At 44.7% G+C, this 17581-nt stretch overlaps 1 protein-coding gene across 1 annotated transcript in view; it reads right to left on the minus strand.

Moving 5' to 3' along the window:
- The window catches only part of SMYD2 (SET and MYND domain containing 2), a 45753-nt gene that overhangs the window by 10338 nt on the left and 17834 nt on the right, over positions 1–17581 (minus strand). Inside the window, exons 2-6 of the mRNA XM_069459430.1 lie at positions 16931–16994; positions 9069–9179; positions 6615–6675; positions 5803–5927; positions 1470–1537 (exon numbers count right to left, since the gene is read on the minus strand). Of these exons, the coding sequence (XP_069315531.1) occupies positions 1470–1537; positions 5803–5927; positions 6615–6675; positions 9069–9179; positions 16931–16994 (429 nt within the window). The remainder of the gene's footprint in view (positions 1–1469; positions 1538–5802; positions 5928–6614; positions 6676–9068; positions 9180–16930; positions 16995–17581) is intronic.

Raw genomic sequence — 17581 nt, forward strand, 5'->3', positions numbered from 1 at the left:
GCCCTAGGAAATCTGATAAACAAATGCACCCAGAGGGTAGCTGTATTAAAAGAAAAGCAGATTTCTAGAGCCATCTTGCAGAAAAAGTATTAATTCCTTTTAAGACAGACTTTTGGGTATCTTTTTAATGGAGGTGAGGGAAATGCACTCAGGCAAAGAACCTAAAACAACTCATGTTCGTGGTATCGTAATTCTCTTGGCAACCACTGAAAAAGGTGAAGCCTCAAACGATACCACTTTTAATCTTCCTTTTAGTCTTTAAGATACAGAGAACAGAGACACTCCAGAGTTCATTTCAGTTCTGAAGGTGTCAATACGAGCCTCTTCTGAGGGTCCAATGTGCCCTTTCTCTTTTTCTTCTTCCATTTCCCGAGGGTAAAAGTCTAAAAAGAGCCTCTCTCAAAAAATGCTTCTTTCCTCACTATCCGAATTCAAACTGCAGATGTCACCGTTCTGGCCTCGAGGACAGTGATGTCACATGAGTAAACTTTCTTGTCTCTCTGGCTCAAGTAAGCCTGAAACAGCTGCTCATGAGACACAGGCCTGCGCAGATTCTTCTCGTTCTAACCCACACGATACACACTGCCTGGCAGTGACGCACACACACCAGGAGGCCGCCCATCATCCAGGGCAAATGCACGAGTTGTTAAGGGTTTCCTACGTGTCCTTCAACCTAAAGCCAAAGGTCCCTGTAGTATACATTAAGCAACCTCCCTCTAGATGGAAGTGATCTACAATGTGGATTAATTCAGACAGGGATACAGGAAGGGTTCCTTGGCTCTATCCGTGACATGAGGGCTTGATTTCAGGGGACTGAAACATTTTGGAAATACCCACTCCATTAGAGACACAATGGCAAAAACCATTCTTTGCTATTAAAGTCAGATCTGGAAAGATCTCCATTTGTCAAGTGGCTAGCCTTTGTTGAATTACTTGCGTAATCCTGAAGCAGAGAGAAAAATGCTAGAGTTCTTCGAAATTTTTCTCTAGTTCACTACTTTAGCATATTCTCCCTCCGAATGGTGCTGTTTCCGGGATTTTTCAGAAAGGACAGATGGAGAAGCAGCTCATACATTCTCTACACAAGCCTATGGCCAATTCTTGGTTGGCAATTAATGTTTCACTTTGAGCATGAGAAACCCAAAGATTTCCACAACCACAGAGATGCAGAAAGCAAATTTCTCAGCAGGGCATGGGCTGTTCCTTCTCTGCACACTGTAAAATATTCTTTAATAACAGCTCTCTGCCTAGCAGGACTTAACAAGCAACTGTTCTCTTAACTACTACCTTCGGATCCTTAAGTGTAGGGGAAATATTTTGAAATCTGGCAGATTAAAAAGCTGTTTTAATTCACTTGGAGTTTCATGTCTGCCACATGCAGTTAGGTAGGTTATTTAAAAATCAAAAAAAAAAATCAGATTAGTGTTAAGTAAGTAAAAAGGAAAGAAACGAAGTCAAACTCAACCTACTCTGGAAATATCGCTGATCCCAAATGAGACAGTTCTTCATCTTCAATTGTGAAACCATTACAGTTAACCTGCAGCGAGAAAGGGGGAGAAAGAAAGAAAAAAAAAAGAGCTAAAGCTTCTCCCTGGATACTGATCATTTCTTTAATTTTGACCTTTACCAAATTAACTAGGAAAATGTTCTAGTTTTAGTGGTTTAAACCCTTTATTTTGGCCATGGTATCCTTTGTTTAAAAATAAAACAATTTATTTACAGCCCCATGTATAAATCAATAAAAGCAGAATTGTTAGGGCTAAAGCACTCCTTAGTGTAGCCTAACTATCACCTAAATACAGTAGCCCAAGAGTGCCACAGAACCCCAAGTTCCGTGGACTGAAGTGTGCATATTTCCATGGCGGTTAGGATACCTGGAATCTGATCCCAATTATGCCACGGCTTTGTTGTGTGATCTTGAGCCCATCACTGAGTCCCTCTGTCCTTAAGAAAGGAATCACTTCCTCCAAAGCCTCATAAGGTGAAATGGCAAATATTACTAATATAACCCTTATTCATCTAATCTGATGGCTGTCCCTCCACTTGAGAGGCAGAGGGATCGAGGGCCTGGAGCTAAGGGACCAGGAACTTGCCTTTCATGTCTCAGCCAAATCCAACTGCTGGCCACTTTCTCATCCTCTAAAAGAAATGTTGCATCGAAAAATTCCAAGGGCAACACTCACCATTCAGGAAGTCTAACTTAGAGCAAGCAGGCTGAAAATGAGGACTGTATGTGCCCAGTTTCTGTCCTGTCCTATAAATTCATTCTTTCCACAGACATTTATTGAGAACCCTGTGTGCTGGGTTCTGTGCACAGAAAGGTAAATAGCCGAAATCTGTGGCCTCAAAGAACATCCAGTCTATTGGGAGACAATCCAGTGGGTGTTCTTCATATGCATCTAAAATTTCAGCACTGGAAGAAAACTCAGTCTCTTCACTTTTTAGATAATGAAACTGAGGTCAGAGAGGTGCAGTGACTAACCCAAGGTCACAAAGCCAGTTGGTAACAAAGGCTGAGAGCCCTGCTCATCCCACAGTGCTATGCAGGCTCTGTCTGTGAAGCACCCACACTGAATGGTTCACCCCACTCTCTTCCACAGCTGGAGACACCCCACTGCTGTAATTCCGGCCAACAGATGGGCTTCGTAAAACCAGCATCCTCTGAGCATTGGCTCTGGGCCAGGCACTGTGCTAGATACTGCACATTTACCATCTCATAAATCTGCAGTATCACTCCCGCACCATTACAGCAACCTACTTTATAGATGTGGAAACTGAGGCTTAGGGAGCTTTGATAATTAAGTGATTTGTTCAAGGACATAGAAGCAGTGAGTGGCAGGAGTCAGAATTCAGACTAGACATTCTGACAGCAAAGTCTGGTTTCTTCACACGATACCATGTTTCTTCTAAAATTGCTCAGATATACTAAATGTTAATGTGGCAATTTTACTTAAAATTAAAGGGCCGATGGCAAAGGCTTGGAGATCTTGGTACATACAGAAGTAGGGGCCATAATGGGTTTGACTTGCAGTATTTATAATTCAAAACAGAAACAGGAAAATGGGAGGGTGCTGTGGGTTAGTAAAACAATACATAGCCTTTGACATCCTGCGGGCTTGGGCATTTCTAAGTAGAAGACTAGCATACTAATTTTTGTGCCAACTCCAAGTAACCTGACCAATTCTGCCATAGGGACATTAACCAACAACCCTTAACCAATAACCATCAGCCAACATTAAATATGGGTAAATTAAGGTTTTAATTCATTCAACAAAACGTGCTGGAGCGTGCCCTGTGTCCTGTACTTTACTAGGTACTTAATGATCTATACATAATCTCAGACTGGATATTAACATGCCTCAGCAGTGTCTGGTACCCACAAAGGACCACAAATGTTTGCAGAATGAAAGGATGAATGAGAGAATTTAGCAACAATTTTCAAAAGGGACCTAGGGACAGACAGCTCCTGACCACTCTGGGAGACAGGATTCTTGCTTCTTCGCTTTTAGCACCTCCTCTGCAGCAAGCCCAGTCAGACCAATCTGTGGCTCCAGACTCCTCCAGGCTTGAGCACTGCATGACCATCAGTCCCTTCAGTCCCTTCTCCGCCTCCTCTCACTGTGGACGAGTGCGTGCGTTTCTTCATAAGCTAAGGCTCCCAGGAGCTAAAGAGTCATTACTGCTCCTTTCAGGGAGGCGGTGATGGTGTTTAAGCCAAATTGCATAGCAATTTTCCTGCCAGCTTTCCCTCCCTTCTGAAACATCCCTAGAGAAGAAAAGTGAACTTGCATGTTAAGAAAAATGCATGGGCCATAGTCCTTTTTTTCAAGCCAAATCAGGCGTAAGTGCCTTGCTAAAGCTATTCTTGTAATTAGCATTTAGACTAGCTGTAGGCTGCACACCAAAAATACGCTTCCCAACCATGCATATGTTCCCGGTGATTAAAATGCACCTTGATGCTGTCAGAAAAGTGCAGTCACCTTCCACTGCCAGCTGCTGCTGGGCCACCAGTTAACCCACAATAGCCTCCCCCGGACCAGGCAGAGGAAGGGCTCAGAGGCTGGGACAGCAACTTGCAGCTGGGGGCTGAGAGGCGGGACTAGCGGGTGGCATGGGGCTTCAGCAGCGCTTTCCACGTTTGCTTTAGAGGTTTTTTGGGGAAAACTAAGTGAGGATACCAAACTTTTCAAATTTACATATGAGAAAAGTGTGTGCGTATGTTTGCGTGTACACATACAATCTTGGAATAGATAATTAATTCGACAAATATAAAGTATGTAAAGGAATTATCTACAGTTATATATATGTGTGTATGTGTGTAGATAACACTTTTTTTAAGGTATATAAATATCCTGGATTTTTTTAGTCCGTTCAAATGTCAAAGACTCAGTCATTTTCACCACAAATATACCTCTGTTTGTGAGATCCAGAGCTTTGATTTGGGGTTATGAAAATATGGTCCCATATCTACCAAAGTCTACTTAATATTATATCATCAACATCTTCCCACATCCTTAGACAGTCTTTGAAATATAACTTATAAAGGCTACAATAACCTTCGATCACGTGGCTATACCATAATTTATTTAACCAAACTCCTACTGCTGGCCATTTGTGGTATTTCCTTTTTCCACCTTCCTTTTTTTCCCCCTTCTCTCTCTCCTTCTGCCCTTTCTGCCCTCTCCTCCCCTTTCTTTCTTCCTTCTTTTCTCCTTCCTTCTTTGGGCTTTTAAAAGAATCCTACAATAAACAACTGGTACATAAATCTCTGTCCATAATCTGTGATTATTTATTTAGGACAGATTCCTGCAAAGGGAGTTACTGAGTACAGGGCATATAGGTGATGCTCACTCTATTCTAAGAGAAAACCATGTAAGTATCGATGTATCTTTTACAAATCTAGACACTGGTTGGGGAACATATAGCTATTTGTACCCATGAAGCAGAATTATGTAATAGTATTTCTCTCTCTGGGAAAGTCACCTTCAACTAGATGCCCAGCTTGCAGAGGAAAACTCAAGGGGTATAAGAGAGAAAAATCCAGTCTAGCAAGTCAGGCCAGGAAGAGCCACCGTGCAGTAATGGGAAGACTGTGCCTTCCTTGAAGCATGGCTGTACCTTTCTTCTTTTGTCCCAACGATGCCCACGCCTTTGTCTTGCCAGTGGCCTAGTTTCCAATGCTTTAATCACTCTCGAGTTGCTCTGGCTTAGAAGCCTCTAGCATATTTGTATTATATCTGATTTTGGTAAACCAAGGCTCCCCTAAACAAGATTTCTTTAGTGACTGTCAGGAAAGGCTTCTCGCACCTAGACCCACTTGGGCTCCTCTTGGTGGCCCTCCTGGGGCCATAAGAGAAGGCCTCCCTCTCGGGGGCATCTGTATACACTTCTGTTTTATCCATGCCTCACTCTTATCAGTGTAGGAGTGAGAAACCACCACAGATAGAAAGACATTTCCTGTTGGAATAGAAGGTTTAAGAAAAGTAATATTTAATGTAGGAACTTCAAATGGTCTTTTCTTTGCAAAGAGCTTAAAGAATGCCAGAGTGCCAGGGCACCAGTTCGTTTTCATGAACTCTTTTGTGAGACAGAGGCAGAGGTGATTTCCTACACTCCACCCACTAAGGAGGGCCAGTGCGCAGGGGACCTTGATCTGCTCAAGGTCACCCAACGAGGCTATGGCAACACAGGGTCCAACTGGTCCATGGCCTTGTGGTCAGGTAGATGCCATCGTGTGTGCTGGGGGACGGTGCTGGGGAGGGAAGGGCCAGGCTAAGTGTCACCTGCCGCTGGCATCCTTACCTGTGCAAACAGTACTACGAGGCTGTCATTGTCCGGGAATTCCAGGTGCTTGGAGTAAAAGTGACGGAGAGCAGCAATGTCACTCTGAATCAAATCCTTCTTCTCATTGTCTAACTTCTCCAGATCTGTGGATACACAATCCAGTATTTACCCTGCAGAAAACTCTGGATTTCCAGCTACACCCTTTTCTTACTAGGAGAGGGAAAAGAAACCCAACATGTCGAGCCCCCAGAGAACATCTTCTTCTCCCTCTGTCTACCTGACAAACGCTAGGGAAGGCAAGCACGCCCTTTCGTCTTCTCTTCCTCGGACAATTGGAAGTCACTTAGGGTGTGAGATTTCACCTGACCATTAGCAATGATGTCAGGAATGAGTGGCAATGACACAAAACCAGCCTCAGTATAGTCAAGGGCCCCCAGCTGGCCCTGGACTCTGTGTCATGGTCAAGCAACTGGACAGACCCTGATGGAACACCCTTCGGTAAGGACACCAGCTGTCCCCAGCTCTGAAATTCGGCAAAGATGCAGCAATATTCAGCATGCCAGGAGAGGCAGCGGGAGACAGCTTTGGATGCAATAATCCATTTTGTGAGCTCCCACCTCCCCTAATTATTTCCCAATAATCCTGTCAACTCAGAAGAAAAGGTAAAAAGCATTTTTCAAAACAGGACACCCGTCAAAATAAAAACTAGTAATTAAAAAGCCATCAGCCCCACCAAGCGCACAAGGCATCCCTTCCTTTCTTCTATTCTGCCTAATCCACACTAAACCTGTGGCCGAAAGAGCAGCCCGGCCGGTCGAAGAAAGACTTACGCGATTCAAACTCCTTCACGGCTAACAATTTTTCTGAAGGTGTTCTCTCCGGGTGGATTTTCTAGTAATTGGGGAAGAAATCACACAGATACGGATTTTAACAACTCGCGTAAACAGGAGTGCTTTTACTTTCCCATCACCGCGAAGAGAGAGCAACGATTCCCAAGGAAGCAGAGAAAGCTACTACCCAAAGAGTCCCCCGCTCGGGCTCCCTAACATCCAAATCCAAAAGACTCTTTTAAAGAGCTTTTTAAAATATCCGCTGTGTTCCAAATACCCTGATGGTTACCGTGCACACAGTAGGCTCAAAAATGCTTGTTATGGGAAAGAACAGGGCCAGAAAACAACTTTCTAGGGCCCTTACTTAAAAGGGCCGAGTCTACAGACAAACCATCCTATTTATTATTTCTCCTTCTAAAAAGGAACAAAATCAAACCCCCCATCCATTTTACACTTTCTTTAAGCATAGGCTAAAATGATCTCAAATTCTGTGTTTCAAAAAGAACACTTTTGGTTGAATCTGTGAGCCCAGATTCACTTTAAACGTGTTGCTGGCTTTGTTCTAGACACCCCAAGAGGAGCTAACAATAGTAAACCCGCTAGGCTTTGAGAACATGAATAAACTTGGTGTTGACAAGAGTTCAAAGGCAGAGCTCAGGAGCTGGCCTGAGGCCATGTCTTTGTAATCTGGCTATTCAATTTGGGGATACAGGTGGTCTAGCAGGGCGCTCTCACCTCCCTAGTTAACATGTTAAGCTTCCCCTTGGTAGTTTGGTAGCCTGTCTCCCCTAATCCTTTACAAGCTACTAGAATACAAATGGTCTGTTTTTTTAATCATCAACTCCTAGGGAGATGAAAAGATGGGCAGGTAACTTTCATTTAAGACACTATTAGTCGTAGCAGTAATTATAATAAAAGTTGAATGAAACTAGAATAAACTCATCATAGCGTTCAGACGACCCTCCTGGTGCCAAAATATTTCAATCGTTCTTTTTTAGAGCGGAAATCTTCCATTCACAGGATGCATTTCTATAAGATTAATAAGTCATCTCGCCTGGGAGAGCTTTTCATTCAGGAAAGTATACCAGCTTCTTCTGAGCTCCTAACACAACCCTATAAGTGACATCAATAAGTCAGGAGGAAAAAAGGATAAACCAGCAGACTGGTCACCAGTCCTCGGGGATGTGCACAGGTCGAAGGTGACAGCTTACAGACCCTGGCACCTCCCCCAGTAACACCATTTCCTCCCACGCTGTCTTCCAGCCCAACTACTCTGCATAAATTTAAACATAACTGTTGTTAAGGATCCAAAAATAAAAACCTTCCCTAGGGAAAACAATTCTGATTTTTCGATCTCCCTCTACGGGCAACCCCTGCATGGCTTTGGTGAATCTGAGCTGGCGAGGTGGCATTTCAGCAGGCACCTGACCTAAGCTGAACATAGTGGGAAGATGACCTCAGAGCTCAGCAATGTTCTAGTCCTGTTTATGTGGGCCTGGATCCTAACACGGTCAGGATGGGGGGCTAATCATTGTCATCACATCTGACCTAGATAAAGACATAGGAAAATTTTAAGGTGGGAGGCACCTAGTAGGCCTATGGTAGATGTGGATAAAATTTTAGCTTTAAAAGACTTCCAGGCCAGAGGCCTTGCCACCAACTTCTTTACCAACGAGGGCGAGTGAGACCTCCGTGGACATACGCCTTCTAAGCTCCATTCTGTCAATTTCATTGGGTTACAAGAACAAGTCCTATGGTGCTTTCCTGTCCTCTTTTTAGTTTGGGCCTTCAGAGATCAAATGTCTAATTATCATGCAATCAGGAAGGACCGACCAAGTAAGGGTGAGAACAGTCAGTCTTGGCATCACCCGTTCCCATCAGGGACACCTCTTTCTTCCCTTTGTCCCCGCTTTTTGACTGTCTTCCTCCCCCACTTCCTCTGTTTCTATTTTTCCACTCTTCCTCTTCTTTGCATACACCATCATCCCCGCTGTTCCATCCAATTCCTTGCCTGTCTATGCACGGGCAAGAACAAGACAGAGGAGAACAGAATATTGCAGAAGAAAGGGGAACGGGGTGCACTCTCTATGTCAGAAAGCAAAGAGGGAGAACTCTCAACGCTGCTCAGGCCAGTCTGGTTCCCCAGGAAGCTCTAATTATTTTTGGTCAGGTTTTTCACGCTGTGTTTCCCTATGTACACCCGTCTCGCAAAAAGCTCAGGGTTGAATAGCTGTGGCCGTGTTCCTGGCCTAAGGTAAGCAGTCTGCTAACTGCACGGGGCACACGACAGACCAGACTGGGCCTAGAGTATTTTTCCCACCCCTGTCCATATGGATATGACAGGAAATGCGAGTCTAAGGAGGTTCAGTGAGAGACAGGTCAGTTACTCATCTTTCTGACCTTTAAGAGCAAAATAAAAATAAAGTGCACTTGAACGTTGTCCCATTTCCTCACCTGTTTGGCCAGAATCCTTGCTGTTAGTCTTACAGTCTCTGAGGGATTCCAGTTTTCCCCAAAAACAACCATGGGAGAACATTCCAGCTTGTGCATGGGCCAATCTTCTTTCTGGGAAGATTAAAAAAAAAAAAATCATTAAAAACACCACACACTGGAATAAAGTGTGAGAAGAGAGGATGCAATAAGTCCCCCTAGTGAAGGTCAAGTAAAATATGTTTCCTTTTGGAAAACATGAGGATGCTCACAAATGCTAGCGATAAAAACATCTCTTAAGATAGATATGATTGCATAACCTTGACTCGGGCCTGGTCAAGGTTGTTTAGATGTGAAAATTTGCTTGTTTTTTTTTTGTTTTTCTTTTTTTTATCAAGCATCTCGTGGCCTTTTGCAGGTCCTCATTATTCCAAACAACACATATACTTTTCCATTCTCTGTGCAGGTTGTCAAGTTGCAGGGGTGAGCGATTTGGGTACCAGCCATGGATCTGGCTCCGCGACCTCCGAGTTCTGCCCGGGCTCTGTTCCCACAGCAGGGCAAACACGGGACAGGTGACTTACACGGCAACTAGGCCCCTTTCATAGATGATTATTAAAAAATATTTTTTTTAAAGCACAAATGAGGGTTTTGTCAAGGGCAACTACTGGAGATGTTTAGGAAACAGACTTCCCAAAGATTCATTTGCTAAAACAACTGTATTCCTGGCTGTCCCGTGTCTTGAAGCTTTTATGCCCCGGGGAAAGGGGTGAACTGTTCCTGCACCCTGGAGGGGTAAAGATGCCGTCACTTGAGATGGGAAGGTGGAGGGAAGAGAAGGACACGGGGTGCTCTGGGGGCCAAGGGAAGAAAGTACTTTGAGGACTAGGGAGGAAATGAGTGCTGGAGACAGGCTTTGTGTGACACGACCAAGAAGCCACTCGGCATCAGGGAAGGCTCACTGACTTTGACAGAAAAATCATTCTGGTGGAATGAGCGAGAGAGAGGCCGCTGGGAGTGGATTTGAGAGAGAATGAGAGGAGACATGGAAACTGGGAGGAAGGGGCACAGGCTTGGAGGGATGAGGGGTGGAGGGGTGGAGGGGTGGAGGGGTGGAGGGGATTTTTTCGTTACATGGGAAATATCAGAGCTCTTTCTACCGGTGGGAGCCCTGAGACACCGTCTCTCTCATGGTGGAGATGGGTACTGTCCTGCTGTACCCTCAGCCTTCCCCAGCTCAGAAAATGGCCACATCTGTTCTTCTAGATGCTCAGGCCGGAGACCTGGAGTCCCCCTTGGCGCTGCTCTCTCACTCACACTCCATGTTCGACTCTGGCAAATGCTCTGGCTCTGCCCTCTGGACGCTGATCACTCCCGACCGCCCCACCTGCCTACCCCGCTGCAGCCCTACGTCTCTCCAGTGATGGCTGCCGCTGCCTTCTAGCTAGATGCCTGCGTCTGCCCTGGCCCCCAGAGTACACTCCAGACAGCAGTCACGCTCCTGCCTCCAGGCTTTGACTTGCTCTCTTTCCTGGCTGGCGCTCTCTTCCCCTGAGATCCACAGGGCTTTCTCCCTCCGTCCACCTCTCCAGCCTCTGCTGCTAAAGTCACCTTCCCAAGACACCTGCTGTGATCACCCTGTCCAAAAATAGCACTTTCCCATACTCTCCCTTTCCTTGCTTTCTGCTTCTTCTTGGTACTTCTTGCCACCTGATATATTACATATTTATTAGTGGGTTTTTTTTTTTTTGGCTTAGCATAATATCTGTCTCCCGTCATTAAAATAAAGGAACTTAGTCTGTTTTATTTATAGATGTAACCCAGAACCTACAACAGTACCTGGAATTTACTAGACGCTCCATAAACTGTTAAAGGAATGAAGATGTCTCTATCCCCTTCCCTCCACTTCAGTCCCAAGAAGGAAGCACACAATGTCACTCCATGATTTAATGCAGTATGTGGCACAGCCCCTTGTGCCAAGATGTTCTGCAGCGTTAAATAACACCGTGCCGAATATAACTAACAGCAGGGAGAATAAGAAATGACAAGATACACTCAAGGGAGAAGAGGATCTGTTTTTAGCCAAAGTCTAAAACGAGAGAGCTGGGTGATGAGGCAAAGAGGTGGGAACAGGTGGGTCCGGCTCCCTGCAGACTAATCTGTTCCCTCCTCGCTGCAAAGCAAAGAGGAAAAGACAGAGCAAGCCCTTGGGACATCAGGGGGAAAATGGGGACCACCAGCTGGGGACAGATGGGTAATTAACAACCATAGACAAGTGCTGACTATGACCCCAGGAGTTCTAAAAAAAAGAAGTCCAATTTAAGACATGATCTCTGTCCTGGATGGGCCTTTAAGCTGTTGGTGTTCTGAATTGTAGGTGGTGGTTCTTTGGTATTTACCAACAACAATGAACTCCTGGGAGAAAGAAGTTAGATATTAACATTTATTAATCTAATTTATGTATTATTTATTAATATAATCAATTTATTAATAGATTTTAAAACCAATGTTACTATAAATAATACATAGTATTAATATTTATTGATGTAAGTGTCCTCAAAGGGAAGAGAACCAAACTACAAAGAAGGCTCTGGGAGGAAAGCAGAGTGCTGTCAACTGGGAGGGAGGTCGGGACACTGGCCTGCGACTCAGGGAACCTGCATTCTTGTCCCCGCTCTCCAGCGAAGCAGCTAATTGCCCTTACACAGGACTCTTTAATCCCTTTGCGCCTGTCTCCTTGGCTGTAAATAACATGATCCGTAAGTTACTTAGCAGCTCCAGAATTCTGAGTCTATGATTTTACACCTTCCAACAGTGATAATCAGATACCACGCTTGAAGACTACCAACAAATCTAGACCACATAGGAATAATCAGGCATTCATGCGAACACAAAGGGTCCAATAAGCTGCTCCAGAAGAAGCACTTACGACAGTGCCTGACACCTAGTGAACTCTCAACAAACAGTGATTGTTCATATTCACTCATTCATTCCTTCAAGGAGAGCCGCAACTGACCCTAGAGGCGAGGATGGGAGATAAACGTTTTTGACTTTAAGAAGTTTATGACCATGTCAGAACACAACATAAAAGTAAGAACAACTATAGTTAGATATAGTCCCACACACAGCAGTTAAATCAGATAGCTGGATAAATTCGAGGAAATGCAGAATCACTTAAGTTTCATAATGGAAAATTTATCATAATAATGATCAGCTTCACTTTCTTTTCTGAAGGTGGTGAGAGATATGGATTAAAGGAGGAAAGGCAGAGATGCACCACAGTGGTACTTCTCAGCTCTAATTCTTAAAAAAAAAAAAAAAATTTAAAAAAGGAGGGGCAATAGCATCTAGTAGAAATGATAGGTTTTGAGCATATTTTGATACAATGATACTCTCTTCTAGCATAGAGATGGTCCACATATCTTAGCTGACAAAGGCAACTGCCCTAATTTTGCTCCTACGAAATTATAAACAACCAGATTGGACAAAATTGAGAAAAAAAATTAGGCTAACCTGATAAATAGCAATGAATGTTGTTAATTATTTTGTTTGGGGATATCAGCAGTTTTTTTTTTGTTGTACATACAGTGATTCTGCAACTCTTTATGCTTTTAAAAACATTATCAGTTTCTCTAAAACGTTTCCCGCTATTTTTCTTTAAAATTCAAGCTGGTAGTCCTGCCCTGAGTGCAATCCTTATAAAATTTTATGTAAACTAGGATCCCATTTTTCAAAAAAATATTATGCATATACATGCATGGAAAGGATTCAGAAAGACACATGTAACACCAAAGTGTATGTTACTAGTGGTTTTCTCTTGAGGGGTAAGGTTATGAATACTTGTTCTGTGCTTCTTTTAGTCTGTACTTTCTGATTTTTCTTTAGTGAGCACAGATTGTTTGCGTAACAAATGTAAGCAATCAAATCTATATAAAAGTAAGATATGGCAGTGTTTGTACTGATGATCCTCTTTTTAAACTTCTAATTCATTTTCAGCCAAGATAATAACTGCTGTGCCTGATTTTCCTTTTCGTGTAAGGACAAAAATGCTTAAAGATGCATAAAGAGTTGCCAAATTGTCTCGTGGTGCACCAGCATTTTCAACACTGGAAGAAAAGAGTGATTGTTACAGTAGCCTGTTTTCTGCTGAGCAAATGCTATGTTGCCTTCTAGGATAAGGAGATTGGATTGCCAACATGAAGCCTATTTGGTGTTTGGTGTTTGGTGTTTGGTATTTGGTGTTTCTATGGTTCTAATGGAGCTTTCAAAACAAACACAGCCTACCTGTACACATTCACGTGTGATTTCTTAAAATGTGGAAGAGGGAGAAGATGTCACAGCATGGCTGTTTTCCGCTACCATGTCTCTGAAAGGAAGACGACAAAAGCACCCAAGTGGATACTAACTACCCTACACGAAGATGACCAAGACTGCTGAGCCACCACCACTGGGACATTTTCATCCATTCTCAATACAAGAGTGATGAGAGGCACTAGTCACTCACACACATCTTTTCCTGCTGGTGATGTTAAGCATTTAGAGAGGAAAAAAAAAGAGTGTCCCACGTTTAAGATGTTTCCTATGGGTGACCAGAGAAAATTTAACCAGGATTGGACTCTGGCTCCATTTGCTAATCACCCATGACAGGGTCTGCCAAGTATTGATTAGGCATTTTCTATACTTCAGTTATTTTCTAGTCAATGATAAAAGTCTAGAATTTTCCCACATGCTCCTCACATACATTCTTGAAATCCCTTCCTACTTGCAGAAGCATGTCACCCTGCCACCTCCATTTACAAAACACAAAGAGGTTTTTTTTCCCTATATTCATTAAAGTCAAGAAATATACCCTAGAATGTTCTGCTGCACAATGTTTACTCTATATAATAACTTTCTAAAGCTATTCACTTTATCATAGTACAATTTAATGAAGAAACCTAAGTAAATGAATAATATACTTTGCTTTCCAGGCATATTTATAAAAATAAATATGGTTCATTAAAACATACACACAGGTTACAAAAGAACACACCTAACTAAAAAGGAAATTCTATTTCTTTTATATTTCCTCCCATTACCGTTTCATGCAACAGCAATTAAAACCTTTCCTCTGGCACCATCACACTGAGTCAAGTGTGATGTAAACAGGAGAAGATAGAACCAAACTGTATCAAATTGAGCAAAATCCCAGAACACTGCAGATGGAGGAGGACTGGGGAGATTATACACAATGGCTAGGATCCCCCAAAATGCTTTACTCTGTGGAAAGAAGAAACTCTCAGGAAGCAACGTGCCTTAGCACTCGTGGACAGGTGTCTGGCCAAGACAACAATGGACGCTCTTCCTTTTCACATCCATTAAAGGCCACCTATCTTTCTCTGACACATTCCCACAGTGCCTCCTCTCCTGGAGGGCCCTCAGGTCTCCCAAGGACACTGTTGTCAAGGGGTGAAAGCCCTCCTCAAGCAGTGTGTGAAGTCTTGTCCCGGTTCTGCCACTGATGGACTTTGGAAAGGTCACCCAACCACGTGGGACACTGTTTTCTTATCTATAGACAGGTTGGACTTGATAGCCTCCACGCCAACTGCACCATGTGCTGTGTGGCACTGACCCCCTGGTGACTCTGGGGGCGTGGGCTCCACCTTTGAAGAAGGCCAAGTTCATTACTAGCCGCTGGGACCATGCTTTCTTAGGTGAAGAATCACTCAGTGACCCTCCTCACTGCTGCCCTTGTTTTGCGCCATGTTCTATCCTTTAGCAGAGCCTCGACTTTGATCCCACCCAAGTGTTCCCTTAAGCCGAACCCCGAATACACTGTTCTCTGGAGCAAATGCCCCAGATTCCTCCCTGATGATTTCCCATATGAAGCACCTGTACCAGCCTTTATTTCTAGACACTTACTTTTATTAAGCCTTTATGCCCGCTCTATCTCATTACAATACACTGCCCCACACTTAGTTCTTCACACTAAAGGGATGAAAAACCTTAATGGCCATTTGCCTCTTCCTTCAGCAATGGGAGACAGATGAAACAAAAAGGAAACTTAAGGATCAAACCCAGCCTGTCACCTCTAGAAACAAGAGGCTTCGGGAGCTGTGTCATCAATAGCTTGCCTCCTAGGAGGGGACTTTGGTCACCGGACACTTAACAGAAGCATAGAAAAATAGAATTGCAGAGGCACCCCCAGGGCTCAGGGTGCCCTTGCCCAGGAATTGAGTGACTGGCAGGAAAAACTCTCCGTCTCCAGGCTAGACCCAGCAGGTTCTCTTGGCCTGCAGCCTCTGAGCAGCAGAATCCCGTAACTCTTTCCTCCATCCGGGGGTTCCTTGCTCCCCAAGAAATTGTCTCATTATGTTGCGAGCACCTATAGCTTGTCTTCATGGGGAGGATCCACAGACTGTCCAACTGCTTGCTGCAAAGTAATAACCTCACGTTCTGGGACATACAGGTTGGGGTGTCTGGTTAATGTGAGCCTCCCCCAAGGGAGGACACCCCTCATTGTGCACTCACAAATGAGGTCTCTGAGTCTGCAAGTCTGGGAGACGAGGTCCTGGGGACAGAGAAACCATAATGGGCACCTCAAAACCCCAACTTGGAATGTGACAAGCCCTTATATGTTCTCACTGCCCCGCGGGCCCACAGCCTCGGGAAGCCTGCCGTGGGGGGCACAGAGGAGGGGTCTGTGGATGTGGTCTTCAGAGCCAAGGCAGAGTCCCAGCTTCCCAAGCCAATGTCACGGGAGTGCTCCGGTCACATGAGACACCAGCTTGGCAATCTCTCCCACGGCTAAATAATGCTCTCTGAGGCCTTTCAGAGGCCCAAAGCATAGGGAGGTGATAAAGAACAAGAATGAAACAGTGGGTAATCAGAGGCAGGCCAAGGGGTGGGACTGGGAGGCAGGGGGAGGATGACACCACATACAGGAAGAAAACTAACGACACAAAGAGGTGCAGATGTGGAGAAAATCCTCCCTGTCCCTCGGAGCCACCCTTTCGTAGCATCAGCATTTCCCTAAGGTGTACTAATAGGTTCCCTTTAAAAAAAAAATGCCAGGGAGGGTTTCCAGAGGTCAAATAAGAAGACTTGGAAATTCATAATGCACACTAGCATATTAAAGGTTCTAAAGTTAAGTAAAGAGATCATGTTCCCCTAGATTGTATGAACATGAAGTGCATTTTCTGCGGAATACCTATCCATGTCTTATGGAACTAGTGTTTATTGTACTAGTTTGGGAAACACCACCCTTAGGCCCTCAGAGAGCCTGCCAAGAGTTGCTCCAACGTCCCCCTTATCAACTTCCCATCCCGACGTGAGACACATCCATCCGGAGCCCCCCGGCCCTGGCTGCTTCTGCAGCACTGGTCATTCAGAGCAGCCACCCTCTAGCTGTCCAGAGGCTGGGCTGGGGCTCACCCAGGTCTAGCTGCCATCAGGCTGGGTTCAAGCAGTCCAAGACTGAGGTGTAGCCTGCTATGGGGATTCTTAAAAACACAGATCCACAACAATAAAAATTTAAAAATTTTAAAGGCAGCATTTTAATATTCTTTATTTGTCATCTCTGCATTTTCCAATTATTGCTGGGATTCTTAGGGGCAAACTCTCAAGCTGTATCTAACATGGTTTCCCCTTGTCTTTCCTGCTTCCCCTGCACCTCGTATGTGGCCTCACACTGTGACCGCCTATCCCTGGCTGCCTGTCGGGCCCAGGGCAGCACACACACAAGGGTATTCAGCCACCTCCTACACCACAACTAAAATTCCCAGCTCCGGCTGCAGGAGGGCCCTGAGGAATGCCACGACAAGGAAGAGGACTTCAGAGCTGCCTGGTGCCACCTGGTCCCACCTCCTCCAGAGCTGGCCCTCCCTGCCAGCTGGCCCAGCACCTACCTGACACTCCACATTGCAGTAAAATGCCTGCTTGCATCTTCCACATTTGGACAAGCCTTCTTTCCTTAAAAACAGAAAGGGCACTGTAGTGGCGAGAGGCACAGAAACGCGAAGCTGCGCATTTTGTCATGCAAGCACAAAAGCCATCCGGTTGGAAAGCAGAGCCAAGGTCCACCTTACCTTACTCTCCCACCGACAAGTAGCATCCTCCCAAAGGGCACTTTGACCAGATTCGGCCCTTGAGGAGGAGTGAATGAGTCAAACAGCACATGCGCCGACATGTACCAAGCCCTGCCATTGTGAAGGGTGCTGTCCCAGGACAGGAGGGACAACCGCCTCGACTCAGTGACCCTGGGGACACTTGGCTGTTAACATCATCTGTGCTACTAGTCAGCAGTGTGGGGCAAGTCAAAGGCTCTTATGTTCTGATCTTCTCATCTGCTAAAGAGGCACAGAAATCAGCAAAACCACAGTGCAGGCTGACCCCATGAAGATGGAGTCCTGGGGCACAACTACACTGGTGAACACACAGTGTGAGCTACAACTCTCATTACTTAGAGATTGCAAGAAATGCAGATCGAATTTAGCATGCCAGTACTATTCAAATGTCCGAAAAGATGGGAGCTGTTTAAAGATAACACAACCTAGCAA

This window comes from Eulemur rufifrons, chromosome 27 (assembly GCF_041146395.1).
Source record: "Eulemur rufifrons isolate Redbay chromosome 27, OSU_ERuf_1, whole genome shotgun sequence".
Lineage (NCBI taxonomy): Eukaryota > Metazoa > Chordata > Mammalia > Primates > Lemuridae > Eulemur > Eulemur rufifrons.